This window comes from Mustela nigripes, chromosome 7, assembly GCF_022355385.1.
Source record: "Mustela nigripes isolate SB6536 chromosome 7, MUSNIG.SB6536, whole genome shotgun sequence".
Taxonomy (NCBI): Eukaryota; Metazoa; Chordata; class Mammalia; order Carnivora; family Mustelidae; genus Mustela; species Mustela nigripes.
The window spans coordinates 77,218,687-77,237,565 of record NC_081563.1 but is presented as its reverse complement, the minus strand read 5'-3'; the positions used below and the strand labels follow the sequence as shown (position 1 = coordinate 77,237,565).

The 18,879-nt window shown below is 37.4% G+C and overlaps 1 protein-coding gene and 1 long non-coding RNA gene across 3 annotated transcripts in view; one reads left to right on the top strand and one right to left on the bottom strand.

The window, feature by feature from the left end:
• CAMKMT (calmodulin-lysine N-methyltransferase) overlaps positions 1-3,936 on the bottom strand; it is a 378,137-nt gene extending 374,201 nt beyond the window's left edge. For both annotated transcript variants that reach the window (XM_059406224.1, XM_059406225.1), the window contains exon 1: positions 3,672-3,936. In XM_059406224.1, the coding sequence (XP_059262207.1) occupies positions 3,672-3,809 (138 nt within the window). In that variant the 5' untranslated portion in view covers positions 3,810-3,936. The remainder of the gene's footprint in view (positions 1-3,671) is intronic.
• Positions 3,937-4,055: 119 nt separating this feature from the next.
• Positions 4,056-18,433, top strand: LOC132022592 (uncharacterized). The gene is made up of 3 exons (XR_009405639.1): positions 4,056-4,440; positions 16,553-16,675; positions 18,345-18,433. It is a non-coding gene; the product is annotated as an uncharacterized LOC132022592 (long non-coding RNA).
• Positions 18,434-18,879: the final 446 nt, after the last annotated feature.

Here is an 18,879-nt window from a genome sequence, read left to right as displayed (position 1 = left end):
GCAGGCATTAAAAAATAGCAAAGGAATATTACAAAAACTATGAAAATTTAGATGAAATGAACAAGTTCCTAAAAGACTACAAGTACCAAAACTGACACAAGAAGAGACAAAAAGTCCAAATAGTGCTAAATTATTTTAAAAATACAATGCATAGGTGGGTGGTGGGGGGAGGGATAATTGGATGATGGGCATTAAGGAGAGCACTTGATGTAATGAGCATTGGGTGTTATATGCAACTAATGAATTGCTAAATGCTACCTCTAAAACTAATTTTAAAAATAAAAATATAATACATAGATAAAAATCTTACCAAGGAAAACTCCAGGCCCAGACTGCTCATCAGTGAATTACACCAAATGTCCAAGTAAGAATTAATGCATGTCTTACCACACTCTTCACTAAATCTTCAAATAAGCCTATGGACTAGATACTAGTTATATGAAAGGGGATGTTAATTTGATGAACATCAAAGAGCTAGGAAAAAGCAAAGAATCACACTGTCTCTTTCAGCACTGATAGTTTCAAATATATGGCATCATGTTTTAATTTGTATCATACTGTGAAATAGTCCCTCAATCAGATTAAGTCAAGTATTAGACCTCTAGGTAAGTATTTATGCTGTAGGTATTTGTGAATAGTGTGTAATGGTCATTGCTAGTTTTTCACCTGCCCTACATCCTATCCTCTTGTGAACTGCCCCTGTCTCACTCTCTGAGATAATGATGGGATTGTTACTTCTCTGCCACAGGGTGGGCTAATGTCCCAGGTAGCCAAAGTGCCTCATTCTCCTGGATCCAACAACTGGTCCAAGCTTGGCCTAGTAGAGTCATTAATGGACATCATCTGGGTGTTGGGGAAAAGGGCCATTTCTTCTGGATCACTAATTGAGTGAATGATGAAAGCCTGTAGTTGCCAAAAGCCATCTTTGCTATCAGGTAATGAGAAAAAATAAAGAGGAAAAGAGACTACTATCCAAAGCCTCTATCAATATTGATCCATAGTCTTCATCTGATTAAAGTGAGCACTAGGCTCAAAAGTCAGCAATTTATCATGTGACCTGGTATCAAATGATGAACTAGGTCAATGGGTTTTGTTTTTGTTTTTGTTTTTTCTAAAAAAAGGTTAATCACAGGGGCTTCTGGGTGGCTCAGTGGGTTAAGCCTCTGCCTTTGGCTCAGGTCATGATCCCAGGGTCCTGGGATCGAGCCCCATATTGGGCTCCCTGCTCTGCAGGAAGCCTGTTCTCCCTCTCTCACTCCCCGTTTGTGTATCCTCTCTCACTGTGCCTCTCTCTGTCAAAAAAATAAATAAATAAATAAAACCTTAAAAAATAAAAATAAAAGAAGGTTAATTACAAAACCAAAAATAATATTGAACAGTTAAAGTGAAGGACCCATTAGATAGCTTTGAAGCCCTATGGTGTAAGGGAATGACAGAACTGTGAAGAAGAAAACAAGCAGACACAAGTAGATGTCATGATAATGTCTCATGAGAGAGAGAGCTGCATATCCCTATCCCTGTTTAGATTCCTGAGTTTTCCAGTTCTGGATGCATACAAGATGTGGATGGTCTGTTTGTATGAGACATATTTACTGAGTACCTGCAAATGTTTAATATACATGGTAGATTAGATTATGGAAAAATATTCACTTCCTTTCTTGCCCCCTTCAAGGAAAGAGTATATATCTCTGCCCTTTGATTTTAAGCTTGGCCAAGTAACTTAACTTTGACCAACAGGATATTAGCAAGAGCTTAAAATGTGTTTTGATGGTTGCCCTTGCACTCTTATACCTCTGCCATCACCAGGGGAATATGTCAGCCAACTGGTCCGAGTATTAGAGCCAGTCTGCTGATGACAGCCTCTGTCAGTCAACTCCCAGGTGGCCCACAGACGCACAAACAAAATAAATGCTCAGTGGTGTATGCCATCTTAATGTTATAGTTGTTTGTCACTCATTAACAGCTAACTGATACAATACACTGAGGACTTGATACTATGGGCCACTTACTCTCAAGCTTTCCACAACGCTTAACAACATTTGCTAAAAAACCAACTAGTCAGGCCCCATGCAATGTGCAGGGGATGGAGATTAATAAAATATCATCTTTTCCCAGGGAGAACTCCCATTCTAGTATATTAGATAGACTCTGATCAAATGATCATAAGGCGATATGATACGGGGTTCACTGATAAGAGTGAGCTGAGGGTCTAACTCAGCCAAGGAGACAGGAGAGTCTTCATAGAAAACATTAAAATGTAGTTCTGAAAAACGAACAGTCATGCAACAAGTAGGAAAGAAGATAAGAAGACTCTAAACAGAGTACACACGTGTACCAAAACATTAAATGTCAAAACATGTGGGGAGTACAAATGGCAGCCATAGCTAAAGCTTGTCCTGGTTTTGATGTAGACAGCAACTAAGAATGAACATATGCACTGGTCAACTGTAGTTCTTACTATATTAAGAATCACTGAAATCATCACAATAAGATTTGATTGATTAATTTAAGGCCCTAACTGACTACGTCTATAGTTCAACTTTATGTGATCTTTATTTCACTGTAGAAAGTTCCTATGATAATGACCTAGGAGGACATGCATTTGTTATCCTATAATTTTGTAACATTAATAACAAAACCAGAATTTTAATGCTTTGGAAAGACTTTCAAAGCATCTGCAAAGAAATGATCACTGAGTTATATCATGACACTATAAGAAAAGGTGACTGGAGACAACTACAAACAAAGTAATCCTCAAAAGGCTAAACACAGTCTCAAATAAAGTGGCCATTACTGGAAAATTCTTTTCGAAAAACAGCAGTCAGAAATGGAAAGTGTTCCCTTGAGTCAAGTTTTCAGGAGGAACCTCAGCAGAGGCAGAAAACTTTGTGTACAAAACAGTAAATAGATTTTACTTTAAGAAGTTTGCAGGGGAGAGGGAGTGAAAAGTTTGGAAAGAGGGTCGGTCGGTGATGTCAAATCAGAAATCTGTCAAACTTCCATACACCTACAGTTACCAGCAATAGCAGCAACTCTTAAGTGCTAGAAAATAACCGGCATTAAACAAAACACCACACCCGGACTAGTCCACCTAGGACACCAAGAATCTCGCTGATCACTTCAAACTACAAGATCAACATGAAAACGTCACATCTCAGTGAAAGACAGAGGCAGCTGTGAATACACTTTCCACACCCCCGCTGTACGGACAGCACGTGCAACGTCACAGTCCCAACACAGTCAACCACGCTGATCTCTAAGAAAGGGGCCAAACTTTGAACTAGACGCCGGCAGGCAGATAAGCAGCATGAAGAAACCCGGGGAAAGAAGTAAAACAGAAGCAGGAAAGAGAAGCAGCATAGGATGGGGAGCCACCAATGGGACTGGCGAGCAAAGTCCCCAGAAGCAGACAAATACCCAAAAGAAGATCTACTTACATCTGAGTTTCCCAGGAACTCAGCGTTGGCTGCCCCCTCCCCGCCCCACCCTATATCCTCCCTTTTGGTGGGACCCTTAGTAGAAGCGAGGGGGCGCTTCTCAGGTGGCTCCCGGCAAAACTACAAGGGAACTCCGGGAGCTGCCAAGAGGAGAGAGTCGCCGCCGGTAGCTCGCCGCGCACCTGCGAGGGAAGTGACCAGATGCAAAGGTGAGGCCAGTAGGCTCTCCCTTACCTGCCGCAGGAGCTTCCACCGGGCGGCTCCCAAGGGCTCCGAGACTTGAAGCCGCCGAGAGGCGCCGCTGCTTGCTGGGCCTTCGCCCACAGCTCGCTCAGCCTCGCCGGCCTGGGCATCCGCAACTTGGGATTCCATCCCGTTAAAGCCGCCAATATACCCCGAGTTGTCACGGCCACGGCTCTCCCCTGCCAGGACCTGCCGACTTCTTCCCAGTCAGGACCTGTGAGCCGGACCTCCCTCGGACCGCCCCAGCAAGCGCACCCTCCCCGAATTCCGCATTTCCGGTATTCGCGTCTCCTTGGCAACCAGGGCGGCGCGGCTCGCGTCATTGCACCATTTTGTCGGCGGCCATCTTTAGTGAGGGCGAACCGAAAAGTAAGGGAGTGGTGGCAGAACTCGCGGGACACTGGCTCCTCTTTTACTCTTGTCCCCTGCCTCATTTCGAGCCCAGAAGACTAGCGAAGAACGGAAAGTCTTAAAATTTCTAGGTTTTTAAGAAACCCAGAAGGAGAAGCTACTATTCATGACCACAATAAACATGGCGAAATATGCTTAGGGCTGGCGCTTGACTGGGGTTACGCAGACCGGCGTGCTGCAAACCAGCTCTGGGCAGCTCTGGATAGGTTGTCTTTCTGCGGCTTAAAAAACGCAGACTTCGGCTGAACGCCACTGGGGTAGCACCCGTGCTCCTTCCTGAGAGCTTCTTGCCGGACTTTGCCTCTCTCGTTTCGGTGTGCAGAGCCCAGTCGTCTGTCCTTCAACTTCCGTACGTATGGAGGGGCATACTGTGTACAGGAGGGGTTCTCCCCAATTTCCCCTCACCCAGTGGCGCCTCAGTTCCCTGGTCCTCCCTTTTTGCCTGGCGTCCGTTCTCCGTGTGGCACAAACTGCAGCCACTGTCTATCCCCAACCTCCTTGCATTCACTCCGCCTCATCCCTGGTTTGGAGGGGTGCTTAGGAAAAGGGAGTAGGTACCCCAGGGAACACCCACCCCGGTCCTCTAGGTTTGCATAGTGTCTTCTCCCTGCGGGTAAAAGATGGATGCGTTGAGGTTGCCGGCATGGATACAATGATCTAGGTCCTTACGGGCCCCTGTTACAGGGCCTTGGGGGCGCGGGTTGGGGGTAGTTAGCTGTTGATCTCCTCTCCCCACTCGCCCGTTATTTTGCTGCGACACAGGTTCGCGGGTGGCGGCAGCGTAGCAGATCAGATCTCTAGTAAATCTGACGCAGTATTGTATCTTTAATACCGAGGGGCGGTGTCTTTGTGGAGGACTTCCATGATGACATGCAACAGTGTGCAAGATAACTTTGATTTCTCTTGTAATAATAGTAGCCAGCATTGAGTGCACACTACGTGCCAGGCACTGTATTAAGACCTTTACATAAATTGTCCAGTTTTATTCTTACAACAACCCCGTAAGGTAAATGGTGTCATTATCTCGGTTTTGCAGATGAGGGAACTGAGCTCACAGGTGGTGAGAGTCAGAGTGATGACCTCAGCCCAGGTGTCTCTCGTAATTACTTACGAGCCCTACTTTGATGGGTTAATGAGAATCATCTTCTCAACAGAAACCGGTGGGGGTCTCACATCATGTTTGTTCATCCTGAAGTGATGTGTTTTGTTTTAACTAAAGAGCTAAATAGCTTTTCAACGTTAAGTCCAGTTATTAGTCCAAGATTTGGAGCGAAACCAGACTGGACTTTTTGCTCTACTACCTTCCTTCCAAGTGACCTAGGGCACTTGCCAAAACCTCCAAGAGCTACAGCTTGCTCACCTGGAAAATGAATGTTGTAATGGCTAATCTAGCAGGTCCTTATGAAGTTTAAATTAGACAGTATATAAAAGTATCTGGCACTAATGAACATTTAGTGCTCCCCTACCTTTATGAAGTAAGGAGGCTTTTCCAGTTTATCCTTCATATACATACCAAAGATTGTGTTCTCAACTTCATAAGAAAGCCATTTTGCCTTTTAATGCCCTCGAGTTCTGGAGATGCCCTCATTAGGTCTGTGTATTTGTTTGCAAATTTTTATTTTTGTTTTTTTGTTTTTTGTTATTTTTTAGTTTGCCCATGTGTACGAGAATCAGTGCTGCATAGTTTGAGCCTGATAGGATTGACTTTACAAATGAGACATTTAAGTCACGTCTGGCGAGAAGTGTGATTTGAATGAAACCTTAACTTATACAAGTTTTCAGGTATTTTTAACCAGAGTTATCAGCTGTCTGCAGTTATTCATAACCTGAAGGGTGGATGGCCCTGAAGGGGAGGGATAAGAACTGCGGATTGTAGATACTCTGAGAACCCACTACTGTGTAATCCTACCTATGAAATCATGTGCTGACAGCTCCAAAGGGAGCATAAACCAGGGACTCTGATATCATGCAGCGGAAGAGCAAATTATTTCTCCAGGCTTTGAAGTATAGTATTCCTCACCTTGGGAAATGCATGCAGAAACAGCATTTGAATCACTATAACTTCGCTGATCATTATTACAATAGAATAAAATTGAAAAAATACCACCTAACCAAGTGTCTGCAGAATAAACCCACGGTATCAGAGTTAGCAAGAAACATCCCAAGTCGGAGCTTCTCAAGTAAGGTATGGACTTTTTAAGTTAACCTATTTGTAGGACATTAAGATTAATTTTATTTTAAAGATAAAGAATGGGTAGGATATCCGTTACTAATTTTTTCAGGAATTCTGGTTTGATTTTTAAAATGTTAAGGCTCAATTGTCTGTAGTTCTATTTAAGTATAAAAGAATATATGCATATGTATTCGTATAGTTGTAATATATAAAAATATATATTTATGGAAAATGATTCACCTTAGGAAATCCTTATGCCTACCAGTATATTTCAAAGTATAATAAAGCTTTCTGAAATTCCTAGAATACCATAATAGCTTTTAACAAAATCTGATAATATGCTAATTATTTGATGAGTCTCAAATTGGTAAACTTCAATAACTCCATGTAATTGTGTATTAATTCCTTGTTTTAAAAAAAATGAAAAAAAGGCATTTTTGACCACTTGGGTCCTTCAGAAAGATGCCTTCAGACTGTTGTACTTTGGCCAGACCCCAAGCTATGGGCCTAAACCTTGAGGACCTGATTGTCATTACATGTAGAGTCACCACACATTCTATTTGCGTGGGACAGTCCCAGTCTACACCTGTTGTTCCTGTGTAATTATTAATAGTGTTCCCTTTCCTCTCAGAAATGTTCTGGTTAGGATGGTATATTAAATGGTCATCCTACTTGTTTGAGATTAAGCTATTTATGCTGCCACCACTTTGACATATCCCTCTACCATATACTTATGTTCCTTAGACTCCTTAAATTACATTTGGGGATGATATTTTTGCAATAATTTGCCATATTATTTTAATATTTTAGTTTCTGGTTTAAATTGTTTTGTTACATACTGACTTTTATTTTTAGACTGTTTTGACTACCTCTTTTTTTACTGTGGTAAAATTGTCGGTGACATAAAATTAGCCATTTTAGCCACTTTCAAGTGTATAATTTAGTGGCATTAATTACATTCACAGTGTTGTACAGTCATCACCACTATTTCTAAAACCCTATCATCACCTAAAAGAAATAGGTCCATGAAACAATAACTGCCCACTGCCTCCTTTTCCAGGACCCTGGCAACCTTTAATCTACTTTATGTTTATGAATTTGCCTATTCTAGACAATTCATGTAATTTTAGTCACATGGTATTTATCCTTCTTTGTTTGACTTATTTAACATGTTTTTAACATTCATCCATGTTGTGGAATACATCACTTCATCCTTTTATGGCTGAATAATATTCCATTGTACGTGTATACCATATCCATTTGTCTGTCAATGGATACTTGTGTGGCTTGTTTTAAAAATGATTTTTTTCATCTTATTTTACTGGATTCTTTGTTTCATGTTTGCTCTTAGCTCATGCCTGTGGGTTTTGGGTTTTTGTCTATTTTTTGTTTTCGCTTTTAACTTTTCATCTGTGGTTCCTAGACTTTTTTACTCTCAACGTTTTAGTCTTAGCTTAGTTTAACACTTTGATGCTTTCTTTACTCAGAAATTCTTTGCCTTTTATTTCGTTATTACCTTTGTGTGTATGTGTGCAGCTTTATTCTATTTAAGAAACATAAACTTTAAATTTTACTCATTTGAAAAATTTTGGATCTTTAGATAATTTTATTTTGCACTTTGTTTAGAACATTTGTCATCTAGTACATTTATCTTGAGTCCTAGTTTATAAATAGTAGGCAGGAATTGCCATCAGAGTGACAGCTGGGATTAGCTTACACCCTGAACAGGAGGTTGACTATTTTTTTCCCTCTGCTTGTCCCTGAAGCAACTTTTCAATTCTCCTTCATAGATTCCTGTCACCTAGAAACTTTAACTTGACTTAGTAGCTCTTTTAGTAATTGTCCACCTGAAAAACCGGTCCTACTTTCGCATGCGGTACATCAACCATTTCATCTGTAAAAAATGATACCATAGGAAAGCTGTGCTGTCTTTTATGATCACTGGGACCCAGGGAATCTGTGAAGAGACCTATAGACAATGCACATTTTTTTTCAGCAAGCATCCACTCCGTTCCAACTTTGTTCACTCCTACAGATAAAACAAAATTTTAAAAAAAAGTAGTTGGTGCCTATAGGCAACTTCAGATATATCTGCCCTGATAATGGAGAGAAGTAGATTTGAGGGAAGATTAAAGAGATAGAATCAGTCAAACTTCATCTTCATAGGGTGATTACATTTTATTGGGGACTTCTTAGTATAGAGAAAGTAGGATGATAATCCTTCTTCTGTTTGGATTCTAAAATTCAAAACCCTCTTACAAAAGTTGTTTTTAACTCAACCCCCATCCTCCACAAACTGGCACAAAGCTGTAAAATGTTAATTTTACTATCCCACTTAATAGATGTTTTGCTCCAGAATCTTCCTGTGTTTTGTTACAAAGTAATGTTCCCTACCCACTCCCCCCCCTTACCCAGATAGGCACCATGTTAACTTTACAAAATCATTAAATCCCAAAGCACATTTAGGTCCTCATTTTGTTTCAGTTGGACTTATGTCACAGGCACAAGTATATGCTTATTGTCACTTACATCTTAAGACAGGAAGGAAAAGGGGTGCCTGGGTGGCTCAGTTGGGTAAGTGTCCAGATCTTGATTTTTCACTCAGGTCTTAATCTCAGGGTCATGAGGTAGAGTCCCAAGTCGGGCTCAGTGCTGGGCGTGGATCTAAGATTCTCTCCCTCTGCCCTCCTCCCATCCCCCGCCCTCCCCACATCAAAAGAAATAGAAAAAAGAGTGAGAAAGGAGAAGGAATAATTGTAACTCACTACTAAGGTAGAGATTTCAGTAGATAGTTGGATGTATGAGTCAGGAATTTGGGAAGAGTTACCCATATGTAGGTAGAGTTGAGGCCACAAGAACCATACTGTATTTAACTCTGTGCTATTAATTATATCATTTTGAACTTTCTTCATTAGACTGTGAAATCCCAAAGACAAGAATTTTATAATGTACATCTTTATAAGTCCAACACATGGCATAATGACTTCCTCACATTCGATAAGTAGTAAATGTTTGTGGAATGAATTAATAGTTGAATGAATAAATTTTTTATTTTCACATAATTACAAATTTTATCACTGAAGAAATACCCCAGAAATCATCCAATCTGAGTTCTTTCTATGATCTGCTTGTTGTTTATTTTTATTTTTATTTTTATTTATTTGACAGAGATCACATATAGGCAGAGAGGCAGGTAGAGAGAGAGGAAGGGAAGCAGGCTCCCTGCTGAGCAGAGAGCCCCACGCGGGGCTCGATCCCAGGACCCTGGGATCATGACCTGAGCCGAAGACAAAGGCTTTAACCCACTAAGCCACCCAGGCGCCCCTATGATCTGTTTTAAATTCATTTTTATATATGGTGTGAGGGATTGGGATCCACCTTCATTCATTTGTTTGTAGATAAATATTCAGTTATCCCCGCACTGTTTGTTGAAGACTATTCTTTTTCCATTGAATTTTGTTTACACCATTGTCAAAACATAAATCATCTATAAATGTAATTTATAGTTCAGAAATGTTTATTTCTGAACTCTTTTGAGTTCAGCCTGTTGATCCGTATGTCTGTCATTATGCCGCAACCACACTGTCTTTATTGCTATAGCTTTGTAGTGAGTTTTGAAATCACATAGTGTATGAGCTCTTTTTTTGCAAATGAAAAAATCAGAGCTACACAGTCCAAAGTTAAGTGAAAAAATTAGAGTCAGAACTAGACATCAGGTAGCCTGATTCCTAGTACCTTTCTTCTTTAGTACCTTTTATTATAAATTATTACAAATAATAACAAAGTCAGAATACCATAACAAATACCCATATACCCACTACTCGGTGTGACTTTTCTTAACTGGAAAAAACAACAAGTATATTTGAAGATTCCTGTGTACTTCTGTATCACATTCCCTAACCTCCCTAGGGGTCATCATTTTCCTTTATCTATCCATGTGTGTTTTTTTATAAATTACACATGTATTTGTATCCACAGATGACATATAGGAGTGTTTTACATGTTTTGAAACTTTATATTATTGTACATAAAGTTGTATAATTTTTTTGTTCAACTTAAGATTTTGAGATTCCACATTAATATGTGTATTGCTTGTTCATTTAATACAACTACTATGTAATATTCCATTATATAACATATCACAGTTAATCCATCTTCTTTGGACAGGCAAGTATATTTTCTCCAGTTTCCAGACTTTAAAAAGTTGCAAAACACAATCTTTTGTGTATCTCCTTATTCATATGTGATAGACTTTCTCTAGAATCTTATACCTAAAATTACAAATCCTGATTGTATTCACAAGCTAATGTTATTTTATCAGGCTGAATTCTGAATTGATAACCACCTTAAGTGCAAACAAGGAATATATAAGAATTCGATTTATATCTCACTTACATTATCAGACTTTCTTTTTGCCCTTCCAACAGATAAATGTGGCAAGTATGTCATTGCTTAGTATTCATTGTCCTGATTAATCATGAAGTTGAGCTGCTTTTCTGTGTTCATTAACTCCTTTGGTTTTATCTTGAATTGCTTATTCATATGCCTTGACCATTCATACTGTGTTTTCTTTCTTACTGATTCATAAGCATTTTTTACATGTCTTTTATGTGCTGTAGGTATCTTTTTTATAATTTGTGCTGTCTTTTCACTTTGTTGTTTAAATAGATCTTTAAATTTTTATGTTTTGTGCTTTATTTCCTTCTACTCAGCAATTATTTGTTGAACACTTACTATGCACCAGTCTAGCAATCGGGTATGTAGCAATGAGCAAAGGAAACAAAAATCCCTGTCTTCATGAAACTTACCATTCTAGTTAAGAGAAGAGAGAAGAACAATGATGCATATGAATTAAACATAAAGTATGTCAGAGACCGTAGGGATAGTGAAACATAAGACAGGGAAAGAATGAATAGACCATATTGAGATAGGGAGGATTGTTATTTTAATAGGATGGTCAGAGAAGGCCTAACTATAAGGTAGCATTTGAGCAGTAGCTTGAAGAAGGTGTTTGGGCACAGGACATAGCATGTTCTAAGAAACTGAGGTAGGGGGAAGCCACTCATATTCAAGCAATAGCAAAGAAACCAGTGTGGCTCAGAGTAAGTGAGCGTGGAAAGAGTGTTGTAGTAGATGAGGTCCTCAAGGTCATGGAATTAGGACCTTCTAGACCATTGCAAAGATTTTTGCTTTTCCTCTTGAGTGAGATGGGAAATCATGGGAGGGCTTTCAGTGAAGAAGTGATATGATCTGACTTTAGGCTCACTCTGCCTCTTTTTTTGAAAATAGCCTGGGAAGACAGGAGCAGAAACAGCATTTAGGCTTTCTCTTTATCCAAAGGAGAAAGGATAACAGTACAGACCGAGTAATACCAGTACAGAGAAAGAAGTAGTCAGATTCTAAATCTTAAAAGTTGAAAAGATACCTGGTTGTATCAAGAGAGAAAGACAGAGAAGACTGTGGTTTTAAACCTGAGCAGCTAGGATAGAATTGTCATTTATCAGGATAGGAGTGATAGAAGAAGCAGAGTTTTGTTGGGGGAGAGGGTACATGGGGAGATTGGAAGTTTGGTTTGGGACATTTTTTGACATACCTATTAGTGATCTAAGTAGAAAGGTTGAGAAGTCAGTTGGATACACAGGTTCAACTTGTGCAGGGGAAAGGTCCAGGGTAGAGATCTAAATTTGGGAGTCTTCAGCATATAAATCGCATTTAAGGTCATGAGGCTGGTTGAGATTACTGAGGATATTAATGCAGATGGCAGATGAAGAAGTGTTCCGGGGCATGCTGATGTTCAGAAGCCAGGAAGTAGATATAGGAATCGTTAAGGAGACTGAGAAGGCCTAGTGAGATAGGAGGAAAACAGTAAGAATGAGGGGTCCTGGAAGTCAAGTGAAAAGGTGTTCTCAGGAGAAGGAAGTTATCAATTGTATCGTGATGCTTATAGGTCAAGTAATAGGAGTGCATAGAATAACGTTTGTATTTTGCAGTCCTGTGGCCATCAGTGACTTTGACAAGAGTAGTCAGTTGAACGAAAAGGGCAGAAATCTTAGGGGGCTCAAGAAAAAGGAGGAAAGGAATTGGAAGCAAGGGGCATAGGAAACCATTGAATAATGAAACAGTAAATAGAACTAGAAATTTTAAGTGAGTATAATTAAGATTACTGAGAAGTGTTTCATGGATACTAAATAAGATGTGTACTAATATGAATACACTTCAGGTATGTTAATGACAGATTTTAGTATGGTCCTGTGTAAAACAACAAAGAAACCATTTATCAAGTCAGAAGTTCCTAATTTCTCTAAATTCTTTGTTCTTAATTTAAGGTTTTTAAAGTGTCTTATTTTCTGTTTTTTTCTGCATTAATGAAACTGGCCCTAAGATTTATCTCCTTTATTTGTGTTAAATTACATTAGTAGATTTTTCTAATGCTGAACCATCTTTTCATTCTTAAGATATGCCCTACTTGGTCACATACGGTTTTATTATTACTTTACTATTTTTGTTTTGTGCTTTTTAAAAATACATTGTTTCATTGTATTTTATTTTCCATTTTTTTAGTCCATGTTTGACAATAAGATTAGTATTTAATTGTCATACATTGTCATTGTCTAGTTTTGGTGTCAAATAATATTTGCCTCATAAAGTAAGTTGAGTACTTTTAAATAATTGACATTTTTTTTCTTGGTTAGCATATGAGAAAACTGTTCCTTGAAGATGTCAGAAAGCTATCTTGGAAAGCATGTGGGTTTGGTGTCTCCTTTAAGAAGAGGACACTTGATTACCAGTTTAATTTCTTTGATAGTTACTGGCTTATATAGCCCTTCTGTTTTTATCTGTTTGGATAATTCATTTATTTTCTGGAAAATTATTCATTTTATCTGTTTTTTCAAATGTTAGGCATGAACTTTATTGTGGGGTTTTTTTTAATCTGTTGTTTTTCTACATGTCTTTTTTAGTACTTTTAAAAAAATATCTTGTACATTTTTCAGAGGACCAACTTTTTTTTAAAATATAAAAAAATAAAAAGCAATGAGCTTTTTATTTTGTTGATCTTCTCTAATTGATCGCTTTATTCTGTTTCTTCTACTTCATTTAGGTTTACTTTCTTTATTCTTAAATTGAAACACTTCATGTTATATTTCAGGAGACCTATAATGTCAGTTCATCCCACTATTAATCATGTAAAGCTTGATAATTTTGGTAAAGGTGATAATTGCTGGTTCTCTCCATCAGTAAAGGGGCCTTATTCTCTTTGCAGTTAGTTACTAAGTAGGTAGTCAGTAGGGTAGTACTTGGTACTGCATGAGCATTGTGTTACTGAACATCATTTCACCTAATATGTTTAAGAGTAATTGATCTTTACCCTAGTCACTTGTCACTAGGGTTGCTAATGATATTCTGACTTTATTATTTCTACATTTATTAGCTGATACTACTCTGTAAAGAAGAGTTTTCTTTTTTGTTGAACCCTCTTTTTTTAAATTCTAGTTTGGTATGTTTGGAGTTTTTTGTTTTGGCTTGTTTTCAAATTACTATGAATTTTTATATTTTTCAGGGTAGTATCAGTTATAATCATTATTCTTTTTGATGCTCAAATTGTCCCAAATATAGGAACCTCTACAAACTGGCCCTTTTAACACCTCTCCATTAAGCTTTGGGCATTTGCTTGCTTTCTGACAAGCCTGTTTTTCGCTCTTCTGCCCTGGACTTGGAATTAGACATGTATTAATGGTACCATCTTGACTGAAAGCTGTCCGGTGTGTTTCTTCTGTGTAATTTTTCTGTCTTTAGAATTCATTTTTGCTATAAGGAAGTTTACATATTCTATCCTCCTGTTTTCATGTGTTTCATTGTTAAAATGAAACACATGAAACCTGGAAGGTAGCAAAGAGTGCCTTTTTCCTCTAATGGAGTGATACTTTTCATGTAACCTTAAAACTTTAAAGCTGTCCTCACTTCAGCTCCATTAGGTAGTATATGCCCTTCAAACCAATAGACTATTAATGTATTAAGATACTTGGCTAAAATAGATAGGTTTAGCTGTGTACTCTAGTGATAATGCTAACTAGCGTTGAAATGAAAGCTTAAAATACCCACTGGGTATTGTTGGGACAGATTTAAAAGCAAAAACAACTTGGATATGGAGTATTTTGGATTTATGAATATTATATAAAATCTCAGTTTTCCTGGGAGTAATTCCTTTTGAGGAATTATTTATAAAGCTCCAAATTCTACCTCCATTTTATTAAAGCAGTTAAAAGTCCTCTTTGCTTGCAGGGTTATTTTGGTTCAGATTAGCTCAGTTTATTTGGATTCTTGACCCAGAAAAAGGTTAATCAAGAAAGTAAAATAAATTTGACTAAGAGGACAGGTATTGTTCCCTTGTTCCTACAGTTCTCTTGCCTTTAGTCCTGCATTGGCCATGGCTCTATAAGAATGGGTATTTTTAAAAAAAGAAGAATGATTATTTAAAAGTTGCAGGGCCCAGCTCCATGACAGAGAATGTGCTAGAAACTGCAAGGTAGAAAGAGGTACTCTTCATAGCTACCCTGACTCTACTTCAAAGATTCCAGCGGAATTACAGACCAAATAAGCAAGGTTATCTGGCAATGGAAAGGCAGTTCCTACTGCTAAGTTATAGTTTCAGGATAGATTTCTAGTGATCTTCTGATCTGTGTTTCAGATGATAATAGGAAGTTATTGATACTTTACCTCACTACTCTAAAAATCAATTCTAGATTTTGTGAAAATGGTAAGAAATAGATGAAAAACATAAGAGCCTCCAGCGTTTGGATTTCAAATAATTACTCAAGCATATTAAGTATATGGTTAAAGTAGAGACTGAATGAGACTACCATACCAATTGTTCGTAAGTGGAATCTAATCCAAATCATAAAGTATCTCAAAGTCCAAAGGAAGTAATTCATGAAAATGATCATTTTTCCATTTAATTTGTTTGGGTGGTATTTCTATTCTTGTATTTAATTGTAGATGGTAAACTCTTTGTGATGTAAACTATTTATAGCTTACATTCTCTACAGTGTTGGTAAAGTATCATGGACACACTTGTGCAATAAATATTTACCAGCTGTTAGAAATCCTTACCAACAGTTTAGTGCCCCTCTGGCACAAATCACTATACAGTTGTCATCTTTGGCAGAAAGCTGATGTTGAAAATCTTGGTTAGAATTCTTCTGCATAACCAAGGCAAACCTGTCAAGTATTGTGATTTGATAAGTGGTGTTTTGCCAAATTATAATAATTCATGTGGCATTTTCATGCTCACCAGAGGTCACCTAAAGCTCTTAGCTTATTACATACTTCCAATAAGACACTGAATGCTTCTTAAGGCTTAATCTGTGTCTCTACTCGTGTTCATTAATTGTCCACTATTTTCTTACTCTGCTTATACAGCAAACATTACTTTTTCCTTAAACCTAAAGTTTTGTTTTACTTATGAAGTATTAACTTTTTGACCTGATAAACTGTTCTACTTGGGGGATTCCTTATCCCCACGAGAGAAGAAAATTATGGTTAATGAAGATATAAAGTAAGACATATTTCTTAAAATTCTTACTATGTATAAAAATAATAGTGAACATTTATTAATAAAGATAATGTCTTCCTCTCCCTTTGAAGTTTCCCTCCTTTTAGGAGGTATTGTAGTACTTTATAACTCAGTAAACATTTTTTTCTCCCTCTTACCCCAGAGTATTAAATATGTAAACATCCTTTCCTTTACTGCTTAGTTTTGTATAAGCCTTTCTAGTAGATCTAAATATTCTCCAGTGCTTTTTAGTGCTTCTGTTAAGTTTAAGTTAATAGTATAGCCATCAGGTGTTCACCTTATTTTCTTTGTTTACATTTTTAAATGAAAAAGAGCTTAAGAAACAACATTTGTTTCCTGGGTGGCTAAGTTGGTTAAGCAGCTGCCTTTGGCCCCGGTCATGGTCCCAGGGTCCTGGGATCAAGCCCCACATTGGGCTCCCTGCTCTATGGGAGGCCTGCTTCTCCCTCTCCCTCTTCCTGCCCCTCCTTCTGCATGTGTGCTCTCTCTGTATCAAATAAATAAAATCTTTAAAAATCTTAAAAATAAAATCTTCAAAAATAAATGAAAGACTTTTTAAAAAGCATTTAAGATCTGTGAAATGCATATCATTTCATAGGTATAGACCTACCCTTGTAGTACTTGCATGAAAAAGAAATAGGGATGATCTCGGAAAAGCAAAGGTTTTTTTCTTTCTAGTTTGAAATATTATGATCATACCAGTAAAACTTTTTCCAGGATTTTCTGCCTATTAAACAAGAAAACGAAAAATCACTTTCAGAAAACATGGACGCATTCGAAAAAGTGAGAACAAAGTTAGAAACACAGCCACAAGAAGAATATGAAATCATCAATGCAGAGGTAGGATATCCTTATGTTTTGGGTTTTTTTTTTTTAAATCTGATATTACCAGTTAGGATGCAAATGAAGTACTTTGTTATTCTAGACATAATCCCACAACAAAAGTAAAAACTGCTTTTGCCTTTATGCTGAAAAACTTAAACAACAAAGAATAAGAAGAGTATGATTTTTAAAGTAAACTGTAAATGAATTTCAAAATCAAAATGAACTTCCAAGTTACTTTGTTAATTCTGGTTTTTGGAAACGATTATTTCTGTTTTAAAATGTTTTAAATAATTCCAAGGAGAAGTTCATATGAAACCATCAGCTGTCATTTTTTATTTAATTTGAAAAGTATTTGATTGCTGTATCTACACTTTTTTTGTAACAAAAGGAAGTATACCTTAAGTAGTATAATACCATGAAGGCCAAGTAATTGACCATTTAATGGTGCTACCACAGTCATAAATAACCAGTTGAAACAGATTGACATGCATGTTGCAACTTTTTCAGTAAGACTGGAAAACAGAACCACAGCTTAAAATGAAAATCACATTCATAGTATTAGTGGAAATAACAGTAGGTTAAGAATCAGGAATTCCAGATTCAAAATAACTCATTAATTTAGCAGGTAATAAATGTGTTTCAGGCTCGAATATGATGAAGTCATATCAATCAATTTCATTTGATTAATTTAATTAATACCATGTAGGTATTAGACAAGAGTACTATTTACATATTGGGTAATAGTCTCTCAGTCTCAAATTGTGTAGATCTGTCAGCCCATAAGAAACTTTGTATAAAATCAAATTGAGGGGCGCCTTGATGGTGCAATTGGTTGGGTGTTGTACTCTTGATTTCAGCTTGAGTCATGATCTCAGGGTCATGAGATGGAGCCCTGTCTTGGGCTCCATGCTTAGTGCAGAGTCTGCTTGAGAATCTCACTCCCTCTGGCCCTCCCTCCTGCTTGCTTACTTGCACTCTGTCTTTCAAATAAATAAATCTTTCTTTAAAAAAATAAAATTGAAACCAGGACAGTTGGTGGTGACTGCGTATTTTAGAGGAAAGCATCTCATCAGGTTATTGTGTTTCCAGACTAATCTGAACCACTCTTTCTTTGTCTGCCTCATTTTAGATTACCTTAAAGATGCTGTTCAGTCTTTTGTTAACTGAATCCCACCATAGGAATGTCAGATACTCCCAAAATATAACTAAAGTTTGTTACCAGTTTGTTAACCGTCATAAGAGGTTTTGTTATGCCTTCTCTCTGTTGCCTCTTACATTTATGTATTAGAAACTCTTCCAGCAATTGTGAATGTATGAAAACCATATCTTACTGTATTGTAAAAAGTGATCCATTTTATATTTTTTATGTGTTCATTCATAGACATGGGTCTGCTTTTTAGGAAAGATCTCCTTTCTTCTTTATCTTAAATGGTCAGACCAGGGGCTCCTGTGTAGCTCAGTCTTTTAAGCATGTGCCTTCAGCTCAGGTCATGATCTCAGGATCCTGGGTTCAAGCCTGCTTCTCCCTCTCCCTCTGACTCTCCTCCCTGCTTGTGCTCTCATCCTTTCTCTCAAATGAATAAACAAAAAGTCTTTTAAAAAATTAAATGGTCAGACCATCAAACAGTTAATAAAATTGTTTAAATTAATTATTAAATAAACCTTTTTTTTTTTTCTTTGTCAGGTTAAGCATGGTGGTTTCGTTTATTATCAAGAAGGTTGCTGCTTGGTTCGTTCCAAAGATGAAGAAGGTACGCCATAGTTTTTCCTTTTTTTCCCCCTGATTTTTTGTATTTTAGATTTTTTTGTAAGAAATTCAGTATTAATTTCTTGAAAGTATAGAAAGTATGCATTTTTTTAGATTATTTCTACATTAAAAAAAAAAAATGACTAGTGAATTCCTGGGTTTGTTCAAGATACAGTTAACAGCTATACCCAAAAGCTTGAATGGAGGTGGGATCCAGTATTTTTTGAGCATCTCCTATATCCCAAATAGTATGCTGGGCCTTTTGTATAGATTATTCAATGTCATTTACATTCTGTTTGTTAACTCTCTAGTTTCTCCATGGTCTATAAATACAAGACTATATCTATGAAATAATATCAGATAGGCTGATTTATAGAATAATATTGAGTAGCATAGACTAATATTAAATAAATACCAGCTTCTATGCAAATCAAGCTGCTGCCAATCCTGAAGGAAGCTGGAGTGTAAGCCT